General features: G+C 60.4%; 9 protein-coding genes across 9 annotated transcripts; 4 read left to right on the forward strand and 5 right to left on the reverse strand.

Moving 5' to 3' along the window:
* Positions 1 to 20: 20 nt before the first annotated feature.
* Positions 21 to 1,238, forward strand: OSTLU_3520 (predicted protein; the record flags this gene model as incomplete). Its single annotated transcript, XM_001418654.1, has 1 exon — positions 21 to 1,238. A coding segment is annotated over one exon (1,218 nt), but the record flags the coding sequence as incomplete, so codon positions are not given.
* Positions 1,239 to 1,383: 145 nt separating this feature from the next.
* On the reverse strand, positions 1,384 to 3,438 carry OSTLU_93021 (predicted protein; the record flags this gene model as incomplete). Its single annotated transcript, XM_001418886.1, has 1 exon — positions 1,384 to 3,438. The coding sequence occupies one exon, from the start codon at positions 3,436 to 3,438 to the stop codon at positions 1,384 to 1,386; it is 2,055 nt and encodes a 684-aa protein (XP_001418923.1).
* An 856-nt stretch (positions 3,439 to 4,294) lies between these two features.
* Positions 4,295 to 5,635, forward strand: OSTLU_93022 (predicted protein; the record flags this gene model as incomplete). Its single annotated transcript, XM_001418655.1, has 1 exon — positions 4,295 to 5,635. The coding sequence occupies one exon, from the start codon at positions 4,295 to 4,297 to the stop codon at positions 5,633 to 5,635; it is 1,341 nt and encodes a 446-aa protein (XP_001418692.1).
* On the reverse strand, positions 5,633 to 6,985 carry OSTLU_32638 (predicted protein). Its single transcript, XM_001418887.1, has one exon. It carries the CDS (start codon positions 6,843 to 6,845, stop codon positions 5,691 to 5,693), a length of 1,155 nt encoding a protein of 384 aa, XP_001418924.1. The 5' UTR covers positions 6,846 to 6,985; the 3' UTR covers positions 5,633 to 5,690.
* A 60-nt stretch (positions 6,986 to 7,045) lies between these two features.
* OSTLU_32639 (predicted protein) lies at positions 7,046 to 8,941 on the forward strand. Its single transcript, XM_001418656.1, has one exon. It carries the CDS (start codon positions 7,081 to 7,083, stop codon positions 8,878 to 8,880), a length of 1,800 nt encoding a protein of 599 aa, XP_001418693.1. The 5' UTR covers positions 7,046 to 7,080; the 3' UTR covers positions 8,881 to 8,941.
* A 62-nt stretch (positions 8,942 to 9,003) lies between these two features.
* OSTLU_93023 (predicted protein) lies at positions 9,004 to 9,867 on the reverse strand (the record flags this gene model as incomplete). Its single annotated transcript, XM_001418888.1, has 1 exon — positions 9,004 to 9,867. One exon carries the CDS (start codon positions 9,865 to 9,867, stop codon positions 9,004 to 9,006), a length of 864 nt encoding a protein of 287 aa, XP_001418925.1.
* A 334-nt stretch (positions 9,868 to 10,201) lies between these two features.
* Positions 10,202 to 11,206, forward strand: OSTLU_32641 (predicted protein; the record flags this gene model as incomplete). Its single annotated transcript, XM_001418657.1, has 1 exon — positions 10,202 to 11,206. One exon carries the CDS (start codon positions 10,202 to 10,204, stop codon positions 11,204 to 11,206), a length of 1,005 nt encoding a protein of 334 aa, XP_001418694.1.
* Positions 11,207 to 11,232: 26 nt separating this feature from the next.
* Positions 11,233 to 13,635, reverse strand: CPN60B (chaperonin 60 beta chain, chloroplast). The gene is made up of 3 exons (XM_001418889.1): positions 13,590 to 13,635; positions 13,261 to 13,304; positions 11,233 to 13,021 (listed from the first exon to the last, which is right to left on the reverse strand). The coding sequence occupies exons 1-3, from the start codon at positions 13,610 to 13,612 to the stop codon at positions 11,304 to 11,306; spliced, it is 1,785 nt and encodes a 594-aa protein (XP_001418926.1). The 5' UTR covers positions 13,613 to 13,635; the 3' UTR covers positions 11,233 to 11,303.
* Positions 13,636 to 13,769: 134 nt separating this feature from the next.
* On the reverse strand, positions 13,770 to 15,944 carry OSTLU_35708 (predicted protein; the record flags this gene model as incomplete). The annotated part of the gene is made up of 2 exons (XM_001418890.1): positions 13,770 to 14,721; positions 14,860 to 15,944. The coding sequence occupies 2 exons, from the start codon at positions 15,942 to 15,944 to the stop codon at positions 13,770 to 13,772; spliced, it is 2,037 nt and encodes a 678-aa protein (XP_001418927.1).
* Positions 15,945 to 15,994: the final 50 nt, after the last annotated feature.

Here is a 15,994-nt window from a genome sequence, read left to right on the forward strand (position 1 = left end):
CAAAGCCGAGCGGTCCACCGGGATTCATCGCACTTAATTGCGAAACCGTACTCGATTACGCAGCGTCAAAGGAAAACGTTGCCAAAGTTTTGGGAGGCGCCTCGACGCGCGCGTCGTGGTCGGCGAAAGAAATCGGTGACGGTAACATCAACTTTGTCTACATCGTCACCGGTGCGTCTGCAAATAAATCCGTCATCGTGAAGCAAGGTTTGCCATTCGTACGCTGTGTTGGCGAAAGTTGGCCCCTCACGCAGGAGCGCGTTCGATATGAAGCCGAGGCGCTCATTCAAGCGCACAAATTTTGCCCCGAGCACGTCCCGGAAGTGTACGTGTACGACGCTACGATGGCAACTATCGTCATGCGATACCTAGAACCACCGCACATCATCCTCCGAGGCGGTATTATTGAAGGTAAAGTGTACCCAAAGTTGGCCGAACACGTCGGCGAATACTTGGCGACGACACTCTACAAGTCGTCCGCGTTGGCCGTCGGCGGTGCCGAACTTCGACGCGCACGTCAAGCTTTCGGGCAAAACGAGGATATGTGCGAGCTCACTGAACAAGTCATCTTCACCGAACCGTACGGTAAGGCTGATAACAATCATTGGACGACGCCACAGCTCGACGACATCGTCGGCGAGATTCAATCCGACGCCGCACTCAAGCGCGCCATCAACGCGCTGAAGGAAAAATTTATGACTGAAGCGCAAGCGCTGCTGCACGGCGACTTGCACACCGGCTCTTTGATGTGCACGGAGACGACAACATTCGCGATCGACAACGAGTTCGCGTTTTATGGGCCGATGGGATTCGACATTGGCGCATTTTTAGCAAACCTACTGTTAGCCTACTTCTCTCAAAACGGTTGGGCGAAGTGCAACGGAGAAGATCGCGGCGCACAACGCGACTGGCTCTTGAGCGCTTTTGCGTCTACGTGGGGTATATTCGAAAAACGTTTCTTAGAACAGTGGAACGAACAAGGAGTGCGCGACGACTGTGGTGGTTTGTCGCCCGCAATTTTGTACGGTAAAGATGTGAAGAGCGGCGCGAGCGCTCTCGAGGAACATCAACGCACGTTCATGCGAAAGATATGGGCCGATACTCTCGGTTTCGCGGGTGCTAAAATGATTCGTCGCATCATCGGCATCGCGCACGTCGCTGATTTGGATAAGATACCAGACGCCAACGTACGCGCCCAGTGCGAACGCGCGGCGTTAAAGTGCGGTCGCGAGCTCATGCTCAACGCGACGACGCTCACGCCCGAGTCGATCGTCGACGTCGTGAAAAGCTGCGAGTAGTCGCGAGTTGGCTTATATTAGTGCAGTATAAATACAACAACTACAACGAAATAACAACACGCGCGCGTATGCTTTCTATACATGACTACCTCGTCTTGCGTTTGTCCAACCACTTTGTGGCCGACGACTTCGTAGACGATCGCGCATCTTCGCGGCGCACATCCTTTGCCTCGACTTTTGGCCCGTAAGGGATGTGTGATCGAGTGATTTGCATCAAACCAAAAGCAGAAATCGGCATGAATGATATTTTTCCTCGATCACGTGTCGCCGCATCCGCGAACTCCGCCTCAATCTGTCTATATATTTGATCTCGCGTTTTGGGATTGCCCGCGTTGACAAAGTCAATCACGATGATTCCCGAAATATTCCTCCGCCTAATTTCCGCCGCTGCGGTGCGAGCAGCCATGACATTGATTTCCGCCACACTCATACGGCTCGAGCCGGTGTTTACATCGATCGCTGTCAGCGCTTCTGTGGATTGAATCACGAGCTGCGCCGACTGCGTATCTGGAATCGTCACGCGTTCGCTAAACGTCCTCGCGCGTCGGATCAAGTTTTGCATTTTCACTTGAGACCCCACGCGGACGACGGTTTGCATTTCTTCGGTATCCGCGCGCAGCGTCGACACGCTCTTTGTGATTTCTTCAAGTTCTTCCGGCTTGCTGTCGTTCGGCATGACGATGCTGTGAATGTTCGTGCTCGCGAGCTCGCGAAGAACCATTCCTTTGAAATTTGTGTTGTCGCGCCACAATAATCGCGGCACCAAAGGCTGCTGCCGCTTCCGCGACTTCGTGACGGATTTCGCAGCACTGATGCACATAGACTTCCACCGACGCGTGAGTTCGCTTACCTCGCGCGTGACCACGTCCGGAGGCGCGCTCGCGCTCGCGGAGCGCATGATGAGATGCGCGCCGCCGCCGTGAAACCCGGTGAAAAGAGGCGCTTCATTCTTATCTTTTATCTTCTCGAGGCCATATCGCCACGTTTGCTTCAAAGTATTCTCGCCCCACTGCGCGAGCGAGTCGCGCGTCACGACGCTCAATTTCTTACTGGCGTGCGCGCTTACCCCATTCGCCGTGCCTTTGAAAACCGTAAACCGTCCGGTGAGGCTCGGCTCCGCCGTCGCGATCGCGCCTTTGTGTTCCCGTGAATCTCGAATGATTTCAAGAATCACGGCATCGCCGATGTTATACATTCCAAAGGCTTGCTTACCAGCGCGCGCAAGCTGGTCGTTCATATCCGAATGCATCATGGAGCTGATGAGCTTCATCTCGACGTCTTCGTCTTCATCCGGTAGAGACACTTCCGACGCCTCGATGACGACTTTGTCGCTCTCTTGGCCTTTCCACCAAGCCGCCGGCTGTGACAGACCGTCGCGCAGTAACACCGTCTTTGTAAACTTGCCATTCTTCGTCGCCACGCCGACGAGCAGTGATTTCATGTTCGGCACCTTGCTCACCACCGTACCGAGATAGACGTCGCCGACGCGCATCGCTTGGTCGCCTTCTTCTTCGTCGCGAACGTTTTCCAAAATCTCCACCGCCTCACCGTCCTCCGTCAGAACCGCGCAGTCGTCGCTCGGGAACCAAATCTCCGTCTTCACGTTCCGATCGTCTCTCGCGCGCAGAGACTTGCTCGCACCGCCGGTGTAGTACTGAAGCACTTGTTTCAGCGCCGGTTCGTTCATGCGAAACGTATCCGTCAGAGACGTAAACTCTCGCTTCTCTTCGGTCCACACGTCGACAACCTCCACCATGAACGCGTAGCTCGGAAGCATTAGCGCGCTCGTCCCACTTCTCCACACGTAGGTCGGCCCCGTGCTCTCGGCGACGTCGTCAATCACCGCGAAATTATACTCGCACACCACGCACTCCTCGCCGACCACGCGACTCGTCGGCACCTCCAAACAAACCGTCGCGCTCCACCAATCGTTCCCTTCGGGCGCGCACCGAATCGACCCTCCCAGCACTCGCCACGTCCCGAGCTCGGCCGTCGACCCGACGAGCACGACGCGCTGCCCGAACCGCGTTCGTTTCCGCACTCGAAACGTCGTCACGCATCGTCCCGGCGTCCCGATCAGCGCGAACGCCCCTCCGTCCCCCCTCGCGAGCCCTGGTCCGCTCCCCGACGTCGACGTCATTCTCGCCCCCTCCTCCTCGCTCCGACTCGCCCGTTCCTCTTCCTCGAACCGATTCGCCCTTCGTCCCGCGCGTCTCTCCTCCCCCGCGCCCGTCCCGCGCGATCGTCCGCTCTCCAGCACCACCGCCATGTCCGCCCGCGCCGTCGCGCGCGCCTCCTCCGACGCCTCGCGCCCCTCCCCCGCTTCCTCACCCGTCGCCCGCGTCCATCGCGCGTCCATCGCGTCCATCGCGCGCCGATCCATCGCGCGCCAGCGCGGCATCGTCGTCCCGAACCGTCGCGCCCCCGTCCTCGTCGCGCGCGTCCGCCTCGCGCCGCTCGCGCGCGCGCCGCGCACGCGCGCCATCGCGTCCACCGGCATCGGCGCTCGCGCGCGCGCGTCGGCGTCGCGGTGCGTCGCGGTGCGTCGCGATTCGATCCGTCGTCGCGCTCGCGAAATATCTTTGTCGTCGTTCGAATCGAATCGAATCGAATCGCGCGCGCGCGCGGCCCGCGCGTCCGTCGCGCGTCCATCGCGTCGCTCGATTCGCGATCGTCGTCGACGTCGCGATCGGTCGCGATCGGTCGCCGGGTCGTCGCGCGTCCGTGAACGCGTCGATTCGGATTCGTCCCGCGCGGGACGCGATGGCGCGACGGCGCGAACGACGGATGGCGCGGCACACGACGACGACGGCGACGACGACGACCGCATGGGGTGCGCGAGCTCGAAAACGGGCGACGCGACGGCGCCGGCGCGCGACGACGGCGCGCGCGACGACGGCGCGGCGACGACGAGGACGCGAGACGGGGACGATGGATCGGCGCGCGCGGCGACGGACGGCGACGGCGACGGCGCGAGCGGGACGACGGCGGACGCGATGGCGGACGGGTCGAGCGCGATGCTCGCGCGCGCGGTGACGACGTACGAGGACGCGACGACGGCGGCGATGCACGCGGCGGCGGCGAGGGTGCGCGAGCGATGGGGGACGACGAGGGACGCGGGCGCGGCGTGGCGGTTTTGGCTGGCGGAGGAGACGACGGTGAGCGCGCTGACGACGCCGCTGGGCGGGAGCTCGATCGAGGTCGGCGCGAGGGATGACTTGTCGGTGATGATGTGCGCGCACGACGCGCTGGAGGCGCCGGTGGGGGGGTGGGAGGGGCGAGTCGCGTGCTGCCCGCGAGCGTTCGCGGTGGACGCGCACCTGACGGTGGACGGGAAGAGGTTTGAAGACGCGCACGCGTGCGCGGGGGAGCCGGATTACGATCGCGAACGCGCGATCGAGGCGGGACTCGACGATGCGGGGCTTTACGCGAGCGAGGCGCGTGAGGCGGCGCGACGGGTGTTGAGGCGCGAACGCGACGGCGGCGGCAAACCGTGGTGCACCGTCTTCGGCTCGCGCTTCTCCGAGGGTAATCACTTCGTGCATTTACCGTTGATCGCGGATTACCTCGACGGGGCGATTTTGGATCCGTTTAGTAAATCGTACGCGCACTCGCTGATGTGGCGTTGGGCGGAGGTGTGCGAGAAAATCGGCCCGGGCGAGCACGAGGTGACGCTGCGATGCGCGCCGCTCGGCGTGTTCGTTCCCGCCGCCGGCGCGTGTCGTTTGGTCGGGTACGACGAAGCGAAGCACGGCAGTGATAAGGGATTCAAAGCGTTCTTACAATCGCTCGATACTGAGTACGAGACGTCGGCGAGCGCGGCCGGGATGAGTGCGACGTTTACCATCAAGTTGCACCCGAATCATTGCGCCGGCAAGAAGATTGAGCGGCGAGCGCAAGAGTGGGCGCCGGATTGGCCCGCGGATGAAATCGCGGAGTGCTACACCACGGCGCTACAGTTAGCGAATACCGGCCCACCAGGTGCGATGGCGGCACAGATGACCCCGGGCGCGACGTGTTGCCACGTCGTTTTACCCACCACAGATGGACACAGCGGCATCGCCGAAGTCAAGGACCGCGACGGTCGAACGCTGTACCACGAATTCCACGCGTGGGGCTTGTTCCGAGGCGTCGACGGCGAGCTGGAAGCGCGTACTGGCGCTCAAATCAAGTTCCGCTGCGTTAAGTCGTGCGTGAACGGCGAACCGACCGGGGTGTGGATGGCGAAGGACTACGATCCACGTCCGTGCAACGGGCTTTTGCTGAAGAACAAATTTATCGATCAGGCCATCGCTCGCGACGATGAGCACATAAAGATCCCGAGTGGCGTGGCCTAGGTACTCATCTCCATCTAATATTGACTTAATCCTACAAACGTGGACGCGTCGTCGTCTAACTGTTGTTTTCCGTCGCTCCGTACGAATCGTCATTGAATTCCGCGAAGAGCCAATTCTCGTACTGCTTGGACTTCTTCCCCGATCCATACATCATGACTGCGTTTACGACGAGAGACGCGATGCCAAGGAACGCGACGCCTGCACCCACGGTCGTGGACAGCGCGAGAACGTCGAACTTACGCCCAACTCCATCCACTGCAAAGCGAATCCTCGGCCCGTAGCCCTTGACCAAAAGCCTCACGTCTTTGGAATTTCCCGTTTGGTTGTACGTCACGCCTTGCATCGGTGCCGGTTCGCCCACGTTATGCGCAGAGACCCAACGGATATTATAGCCTTTCGACAGTGTGTTTATCTCCGAATCGGTGACTTGACGCACCTTATACGGCGTCTTCGGCGCGCACGATTCGATGCCTCGATCGAGATCGCAGTCAAACTGCACGTCCAAGCGACCGTCCCAACCTTTCTTCGCGATATCTTCCACGCGCATTCCGCCGCTCGCGAGCAAATCATTCAAGGTCCATAAATTCCATCCCATCGTAGGCTCAGTACCGTTCAAGTTCGTCCACAGTAAGTTCCCGTCGCCCTTTTTATTTGGGATTCCTGGAAACTCGACGCTGATTCGAGTAAAGACGGTGAAATTTCCCACATTTTCCAGCACGTTCACACGGTCGTCCTCTGGTTCACCAGGACACCAGCCCTCGATTTCGCACCGCTTTTCTCCCGAGCTTCCGCCCGCGTCCACGCACGCTCCCGTCATCCGCCCGCTCGCGCTAAACGCCCCCGCTCGACAAATCGACGCGTCCTCCGTGCACGCCTCGTCGTCGTCCATTCCCGGGCACCGTCCTCTCGCTTGCAGCGTCGTCATCAGCGCCGTCGCCACAAAAAATCCACTCGGTTCATATATCACCAAATCATTCGCGTCGTACACCGTCTCCAGCCCCGTCGCCGCGTCTCGCAGCACCGCCTGGCCTTTGATTTTCAAACCAATGTTCCCAACCGCCTGCGACCGCAGCTGGTAGCCGTGCTTGAGGTACACCAGATACCATCCGACGTAGCTCAGAACGACGCCGACGATGGCGTAATACAGCGCGCCGAGTCGCCACGAGCGAATGACGACGCTCTTTTGCGTCGTGTACGACAGTCCCACCATGGTTCAACACCCAGGCGAAGGCGTTCCGACGCGTCGCCGGTCGCGTCGCGTCGCTCGCGTCGCGTCGCGCGGGCGTCGCGCTTCGAGCGCGCGCGTCCGAGCGCGCTCGGCGCCGTCGCGTCGGCGCTCGGTCGAGCGCGTCGCTGTGCGGACGCGAGCTCGCTCGCTCGGCACCGCGCTCGACGCGCGTCTCCGCACTCGACGCCGCGTCGCCGTCGCCGCGCTCGGCGTCGTCATGGCGCCGTCGACGCCCGCGGCGCGCGTGCCGACGATGCGCCGCGCGCGCGAGGACGAACCGGTGACGAACCTGTCCGTCGCCGCGCTCGGCGCGCTGTTTCTCGCGAACATCGCGCTCGTGATCCTGGGCCTGATTCTCATCGTCGTCGGACGACGCGCGGGAGGCGTCGGAAGCGTCTTCGCGCACGGCGGACTGGACGATCCGCTGTTTGAGAACCCAGGGACGTCGGCGAGCGTGATCGGGACGCTGCTGTGCGCGCTGGCGAGCTATGGGTTGGCTGGGTTGTATCACCGAAACAAGACGTACTTGTTGTCGTATCACGTGTTGAGCATATTCATGCTCGTCGGGATCATTTACGCGTGCGCGGTGATGAACATATATAAAAGCGCGAGCGCGGACATGGTGAGGAATTATTGGCACACGTTTCAACAGAACACGAACATCACGGGGATCACGCGCGTCGGTCGGCCGACGCGGTTGGACCACGCGGTGTGGATAATGCGAGTGGAGGAAGCGCGCGCGGAGGCGAGGTTGTTTTTGAGAACGGTGGCGTCGTGCATGGGGGCGTCGATATTCTTCATTCTCACCGCGCTCGGGTGTACTGCGTACATTATGGGATTGAAGTACACGGGGGTGTACGTCGGGATAACCACAAACGTGGCGGGCGTGGCGTTCGCGCTGACGCTCTTTGTACTGTGTTACTACGTCGCCAAGTCTACATACAACGTTCCAGATGCAGTGTCGATGAAATTTGACGTCGCGTTCATGCACGACGTCGGTGTAAGCGTGCCCCCAGAGGCGACGACTTTGTTCAACACGCTGAGAAAGTCGCCGGATTTAATCTTTCAGACAGCCGATCCATCAAACGGTCGTCGCCGACTGTTGCAGAGCGGCGATAACTCGACACAGTCTCCGCCGACGCCGCCATCGCCTTCACCGCCGCCGCCGCCATCGCCTTCACCGCCTCCTCCTCCGGACGCCGACTGGCAGGCGCAGTCGGTGTGGGTGTTTGAGGAGCGTCACGTGCGAGTCGATAACGTGCAGTACAACTTGACTTTCAAGTTGGCGTTGGCAGGAATCAGTGGCGATGATCTTGATGAGTCTTTCAGCGCGTGGGCGGCGAAAAAGATTGCCGATTTCGGTGAAATCACGCCAGACAAGGTTTACGTGTCTGAACTCAAGGCGGGTGCAGAGCACAAAATTGGTGGCGTCTGGGCGCCGCGATTTCTCGCCGCCACTGCGTTCATTATCGCATTCTTTAACGTCTATGGCCTGGTGGCCATTTACAAGGACGACAGGTTCTTGATGGCGACGCACTTCTGCTTCTCTTTTACTGGCATCCTGTTGATGATCATCGCGGCGGCGCTCGTGAGCAAACACGCCGATGCGACGTCGCGACTCATCAGCAACAACTGGCATTCGATACAGAACAAAGTAATTGGTGCAGGCGTAGAACCTGTCGATGCCGGTGCTTTCGCGCGAGCGCACTTCAAGGCTGCCGCGGCGCTCGGCATCACCGTCATCGTCTTACAGGTCACGTCCATAGTCGCCACGCTGTTAAACTTTTTCAGCAACGAACCGTCTTACACGCTTCTTACGCCGGGAAAAAGCGGCTCTAACAGCAACGGTGCGACGATTGGTAGATTTGCAGGCGTCGAGCTCGATTCCTTCGACGAAGAATACGGCAAGCGAGGCAGCTTGAGTCAACAACGCGGGCACACTCGACGAGGCAGCGACGGCTTGGTGCCGTTGGGCAATCTCGCCACGCCGCCGAGTAAACACTTTTCGATAGATTGAACGAGACATTCGTCGTGGAATCGGTCGCGCTCACCGCACATGCACATGAATAGCACATAGCCGCGCGCCGCTGCTGTAAAGATTAAACGTCTGGTACAGTATAAACTATCATACAGGAGTGCGTCACGAATCGCGAACGTACGCGTCGAAACCATCCATCGCGGTGAGACCTCGGACGGCACCTCTATCGTCGAACGGTGTCCAAGACGCATCGTCGGGCGCGAAGATGCGCACCGTACGCCCGCTGCCATCCACCGCGCTGAAGTTGAACCTCGCTATCGTTCGCGTCATCGCGTCCAACGCCTTTCCCGCCGACTTCGGCGACCGGTGCAGCACAGCGGCGTCCTCGAAAACACACAAAACACCACCGCGCGCGTCGATCGGCACGAAATTCCCCTTTCGCACCGATTTTGACAATATCCCTTGATTCTCAAAATCAACCTCGAAAGTCTCCGTCGTCGATTCCTCGTCCTCGTCGGCGTCCACGAGCGCGTGCTCGAACCATTTCCCTCCGCTCGCCTCTTCCTCCTCCTCCTCCGCCGCCAAAATCGCGTGCGCGACGTACGCCCCCGCCATGTACCCATCCCTGTGCCACATCACGTTCGTCCCTCGATGCGGCGCGAACACCCCCGCGTCGCCCGCCGCCGTCGCCGCCGTCGTCGTCCCGAAGAGCGCTCGAAAGATCCTCTCGTGGATGAACGTCTCCAGCGCCGCGCGCGCCTCCGCGCGCTCGCCCGCGCGCGGCGTCATCGCGCACCCCTCGGCGTTCGCCGTCCACGCGCGCGGCGTCCCCATCGTCGCGCGCAGCGCGTCGAACGCCTCTCTCTCTCTCTCGCGCGCGCCCGTCCCTCGCGCGCGCACGCGCGCGAGCGGCGGCGCGCGCGTCGAGCGGCGGCGCCTGTAGCACACCACGTCGACCCCATCGCTCGTCGCGCGCGCGCACGCGTCGACGTCGTCGCCGAACGCCGCGCGCGTCGTCGTCGGCATCGAGTTCGTTACAGCGCGTCGCGCGATGCCGCGCGCGGCGGCGCTCGCGCGCGCGCGCGCGTCGTCGACCGTCGCGACGGACGCGCGACGTAGGCGTCGAGCGCTTCGACGCGCGTCGCGCGCGCCGTCGCGCGTCGACGACGACGCGGACGCGTTCGCGACGCTCGACGACGCGCGACGACGCGACGAAGCGCTCGACGCGTACGTCGCGCGCGTCGTCGAGGCGCGCGCGCCGCGCGCGAGCGACGTCGGAGCGATGATCGTCGCGAGCGCGAGGGCCGGGATCGAGCGCGGACGGGCGAGGCGGGGCGAGGCGGTGAGCCGCGAGGCGAGGATGGCGGCGGCGAAGGCGCGAGGCGACGCGGCGACGGCGTTCAACGCGGCGATCTCGGCGTATAATCGCATGGGAATGTCGGAATCGTGCGTGGCGTTGATGGAAATGATGCGCGATGCGCTCGACGTGGCGCCGGACGTGGTGACGTACGCGCTGTGCGCGAGCGCGTTGACGAGGGAGGGGAGACTTCGCGACGCGGAGGCGACGCTCGAGCGCGCCTCGGAAGCGTTGCGAAGAGGAACGCGGCCAAATAGGAAACAGAAGAAACGCGCGAAGAATGATGATGAATGGTCGATGGTCGTGTTGAGAGATAGCGACGGGATCGCGGCCGTTGTTAAGCCGGCGGGCGTGCTGACGCATCCCGTCGAAGGCGGCGGGAGTGAGCTCACGCTCATGGACGCCGCGCTCTCGCGCTTTGACGGACAGCTGAGCGATTTAAACGGCTTGGATAAGCGCGGAATTGTGAGTAGATTAGACAAACCGACGTCTGGGGTGGTGTTGCTGGCGAAAAATAACGCCTCTCACGCCGAACTCTTGACGCAATTCTATCAGCGGTGTGTGGTGAAACAGTACTGTGCTTTGCTCGACGGGACGCTCCCCGCCTCCGGCTCGGAGAGCACCCCGCTCGACGGAAGATCGGCGACGAGTGAGTACGAAGTGATGGAAACGTTCATCGGACCGTCGTGGTCATATTCTCTCGTGCGCGTCGAGCCCAAGAGCGGTCGAAAACATCAGATACGGCGGCACATGGCTTTGCTCGGTGCGCCGCTCGTCGGCGATCCGCTGTACAGGACTGCTCGCACGAAGCAGATCAATCCGAACCCGCCCGAGTGTGTGTTGAAGGCGCTGTCGGTGGGAAAACCCGGAACGATATTCTGGCTTCACGCCAGTGCCGTAGAATATAGCGGTATGCCAAACGGAGAGCGAATTGTCGTCTCCGCACCGTTGCCGAGCGCGTTTGAGACGCTCCTGGCGAGTCTTCGCGCTGGCGCGCGAGACGAGTAGGATAGATTTTGGAAAACGAATCAGATTATATTAACGGTGTAATTGTTGACCTCACTGCGACGAGTTAAGCCTCTAGTTTTGTTCTATCGCGCGTTGCTTAGTTGCCGTAGCCCGAGTTGTCCATCGGCGAACCGCCAGCTGCGGGCTCTTCATCCTCCGGGATTTCGCACACCACCACGTCGGAAGTAAGGAAGATCTTCGCGACGGAGCAAGCGTTCTCCAAAGAGCAACGAATGACCTTGGTCGGATCGAGCACACCACCCTTCATGAGATCCTCATACTCCCCAGTCGCCGCGTTGTAACCAAAGTTCGGGTCCTTAGAGGACATGACTTTCTCGCACGCGACGGAACCGTTCACACCGGCGTTGTGCGCGACGAGACGGATCGGGTAGGACAAAGCACGCTTGATGATGTCCGCACCGACTCGTTGCTCGTCGTTCTCCAAGGTTGCCTTGATTTCATCGACAGCCGCCGCAAGCTTCAAGAAGGTGCAACCACCGCCAATGACGATGCCTTCTTCGACGGCGGATTTCGTGGCGTTCAACGCATCCTCGACACGAAGTTTCTTCTCCTTGAGCTCAGTCTCAGTTTGAGCACCGACTTGGATAATGGCAACACCACCCGAAAGACGCGCCGCACGTTCGTTGAGCTTCTCCTTCTCGTAGTCTGCTTCGGTGGCTTCGACGAGGCGGTTAATTTGTTTGACGCGAGCAGCCACTTCGGCGGCGGTGTCGCCGGCGCCAACAATGGTGGTAGACTCCTTGCCGAGTTCGACGCGCGCGGCGTTACCGAGCACTTCGACGCCGCACTTGTCCAAGCTCAAGCCGAGCTCTTCCTTGACGACGGTACCACCGGTGAGGATGGCGATATCTTCAAGGTATTGGCTCTTACGCTCGCCGAAACCTGGCGCCTTGATGGCGGTGATCTTGAGCGAACCGCGAAGTTTGTTCACGACGAGCGTCGCGAGGGCTTCTTGTTCGATGTCTTCGGCGATGATCATGAGCGGGAAACCTTGCTGAATTGCGGCTTCAAGGATGCCAATCATGTCGCGAGCAGTGCTAATCTTCTTGTCAACGAGCAGCAACTTACATTGATCGTACACGCACGTCATGCGCTCGGGATCCGTGACGAAGTACGGAGAGATGTAACCGCGATCGAATTGCATCCCTTCGACGACGATCAGGTTGTTGTCGACGGATCGCGCCTCCTCGAGAGAGATCACACCCTTGCGACCAACCTTGGCCATGGCGGCGGCGATCATTTCACCAACTTCCATGTTACCGCCGGCGGAGATGGAGGCAACCTTCGCAAGTTCCTCGTCGGCGACGTCCTTGGAGAGCCCTTTAAGAACTTCAACGAGCGCCTTAACCGTCTTGTCCATACCGCGCGTGAGCTGCACGGGGTTAGTACCAGCCATGACAATCTTCATACCCTCCGCAATCATCGCCGCAGAGAGCACGGTGGCCGTCGTGGTGCCGTCGCCTGCTTGGTCGTTCGTCTTTTGCGACGCTTGTCTCACGAGCTTCGCACCGACGTTTTCAACCGGGTCTTCGAGGTCAACCTCCTTGGCCACGGTCACACCATCGTTCACAATCTTCGGAGAACCGAACTTGGACTCCAAAACGACGTTACGACCCTTCGGTCCGAGCGTCACGCCCACGACGCTCGCGAGTTTATCGACGCCCTTTTGCATCTTCTTCAACGCCGACCCGTCGTTTTTGTTGAAGTACAAATTCTTCGCCGCGGCAACCACGCTCAACGGCGCGCGCGTTCGCGCGCCACCAGCGCGTCGCACATTGACGGCGATCGTTTTACCTACGCATTCATACGATTCACGGCGTCGTCATCGTCAGTCTCTCGCGCCTTCGCCTTTGCGCGCGCGTCCCGCAGTCCAAACCTTCTCCAGGCGATAGAATCATCCTTCGAATGCTTCCAATCGTCGCCCTCGCGTCTGATCCTTCGCCGCGCCGCGCATCCGACGCCCTCAAATCATGAAGTTACTCATCACGTTCCATTCGCATCGCATCGCGTCGCGCGGGTCGGTCGCAACGCACCGTCAGCGACGCGCGTTCGCGCGGAAAAAGTGGCGGCCGTGGCGCTGCGCATCGAAAAACGCAGCCGCGCGTCGTCGTCAGTCCTCGCTCGCGTCACGAATCGTCACGAATCGGTCGTGAAAATATTTATTCATCGATCGTTTGTCCTCGCCTTCGTCGCGCGCGCGTCGTCGCGTCGCGCGCGCCGCGTCCCGCGCCCGCGAGGGATGTCGCCGCCAGGGTCGGGCGGGCGTCGTCATCGCGTCACGCGACGCGTCTCCGACCTCCGCCCGGCGTCGTGGCGCGGCGCATTCGCGAGAAAGAATATCTTTTCGTGCGTGTATGCGTACCTCATCGTCGTCGTGGCGAACATCGTCGTGTGCGTCGTCGATGAATGGCGACGCGATGGGGCGCCCTTCGCGAAAACCTTAACTTGAAATAAAAATGGGTTCGGACATTTGAGACGTATTTAAGAAGTGGTATCACGTGGCCATGGGCGACGGGATCGACACGGCGCGCGCGAGGCGCGGCTACGGACGCGCGGTGGCGAGGACGTCGTCGTCGATCTCTCCTGTCAACACGCGATGGATGTGACGCTCTTTCTCGCGACCGAGCTCGGCGAGTGGGGAATCGGGGATGGACCAGATGCGGACGGCGCCGTCGGCGGAGGCGGAGACGAGCGCGCGGGCGTCGGGAGCGAAGGCGACGGCGACAACGCGGGCGCAGTGGCGAGGGGTGATGGCCGTGAGGTCGCCGGATTCGTAATCGAATACCTTTACGATGCGGTCGGTACCGGCGATGGCGATGGAGGCACCGTGGGGGTGGGCGATGGAGAGAGTCGCGAGCTCGGCGTCGGCGGGATCGTCGACGACGCGAAGCGTGGAGGCGTCCGCGGGGTCCCACCAGGTTATCTTGCGGTCGGTTCCCGTGGTAACGATTTGTTTCTCGTCGGGATGTACGCCTATGGCTTTAAAGTACGTCGAACCGAAGAAAGAGACTTGGCGCGTGCGGCGAAGGATGTCCCAGACGACGCACGAGCCGTCGTCAGAGGCGGTGACGGCGGAGGCGTCGTCGTTGAACAGGGCAATGTCGTTCACGGACGATCGGTGTTCTTTCATGGACGCCTCGAGCGTGATGATGCTGCCGTTAATCACGTTCCACAGTCGCACATTACCCTCTGAACCACCACTGATGATTCCAGAAGAGTCTTTCATCCCTCGCAGCGCGGTCACTTTATCGTGCGCGTTGGCGGCGACGAAGAACAACTCGCCAGTCTCGCGATCGTGCGCTCGAATCTTCCCATCGTCCCAGCCGCTGAGCAAGGTATCGCCATCGGGCATGAAGCTCACGCACAAACATTTCGACGTGCAAGGTTTGACGTCAATCTTCAGCAACAGTTTTGCCGTATCGGTTGCCCACACGCGAACCTCCGAGCCGCCGCCCGTGGCAAAGTATTGGCTTTGCTTTCGAGGGAAAGCCACGCTCGTGATCCCGAACGCGTGCGAAGACTGTTCGCAGATAATTTCGGGAAGAATCAAGCACTTGGATGTCAAGGGATGTTGGGCACAGTATTCCAAGCGCAGCACCTCTCCGCTCGAAGTGCCGCAATAGACGTCAAACGTCTGCGAAGCGTCGCGGTAACATTCAGCACCTATATATCCATTCCTCAAACTCAGGAGAGCTTCGTGCACGTACTTGCGCTTCGCGTAGTCACTCTTGCACTTTTTTGGATACTCCAAGCCTTTGACATTGGATTGAGGCGACCTCGCGACGGCTACACTCGTCACCGCCCCGTCGCCTACGGTGCGGCAGGCTTCAAATTGAAGTACGCAAGAACCGTCTTCGCGCCTCATCAGCGACAAACTTCCATCGCCTGCACCCGCGAGCAAACCATTACGTACTATTGTGAGCGAAGAAACGCCTCGCGATATGTACTTTTTCAGCGTGAAAGACTCTTTGATGACGCGATTGGGAATGGATACGCACAGCACATCCGCGCTCGCCGTTCCCAAATACGCGTACTCGTCGTTCTCATCGACCGCTATCGATAAGATATCCCTCTTAAGAATACCCAGCTTAATAGGTTCGAGTTGTAGTCGCTTCGTCATAGCGTCGTACTCCCACGCGCTCACGGCTAATTCGCCAGCGGTCAAGAAGTGCGTGCTAGAATGGCGCAAGAACGCCACCGTTCTGACTTTACCGTCCAAAGGTGCTGGAGAGCCGCAGAGTGCGTTTCCATTAGAAACATTCCACATGACGACCCTACGATCATTATCACCACCGATACTGGCGAGCGCGCTCTCATCCGTGCTAAACGCCAACGCGACGACTTCTCCGATGTGCAAGGAGAGGCGCCTCGCGACGGCGTACGTCGTCCCGACGGCCTCGTTGCAAGCTTCCCAGAGTATGATTTCCGCGACGCCACTGGAAATGCTCTCGCCAGAAGCGATGAAACGACCCGATGAAGACACTGCCAACGCTGTGACTTCTCCGGCGTGACCGTGGAGAAAAGTAATGTGTGACGTTTGGTGTTCCCGCGTGGGCGCTCCCTCCCTCGCCTTGGAGTCAGTGCGGGGGCGAGAGATGGCTATGGTTGCGCCGAGGGGGTAGACTCGAGACTCGCCGTCGGGATGAAGATGAAAGCCATTACGCACGGATCCAGCGAAACCGACCGCGGCATCGAGAGTGAGCTCCGGGAGGGACATGTTGTGAGGTAGTCTAATTTTAGCGGTCTGGCGGTGTGTGTCCTTCGTAT

This window comes from Ostreococcus lucimarinus, chromosome 7 (genome assembly GCF_000092065.1).
Source record: "Ostreococcus lucimarinus CCE9901 chromosome 7, complete sequence".
Lineage (NCBI taxonomy): Eukaryota > Viridiplantae > Chlorophyta > Mamiellophyceae > Mamiellales > Bathycoccaceae > Ostreococcus > Ostreococcus sp. 'lucimarinus'.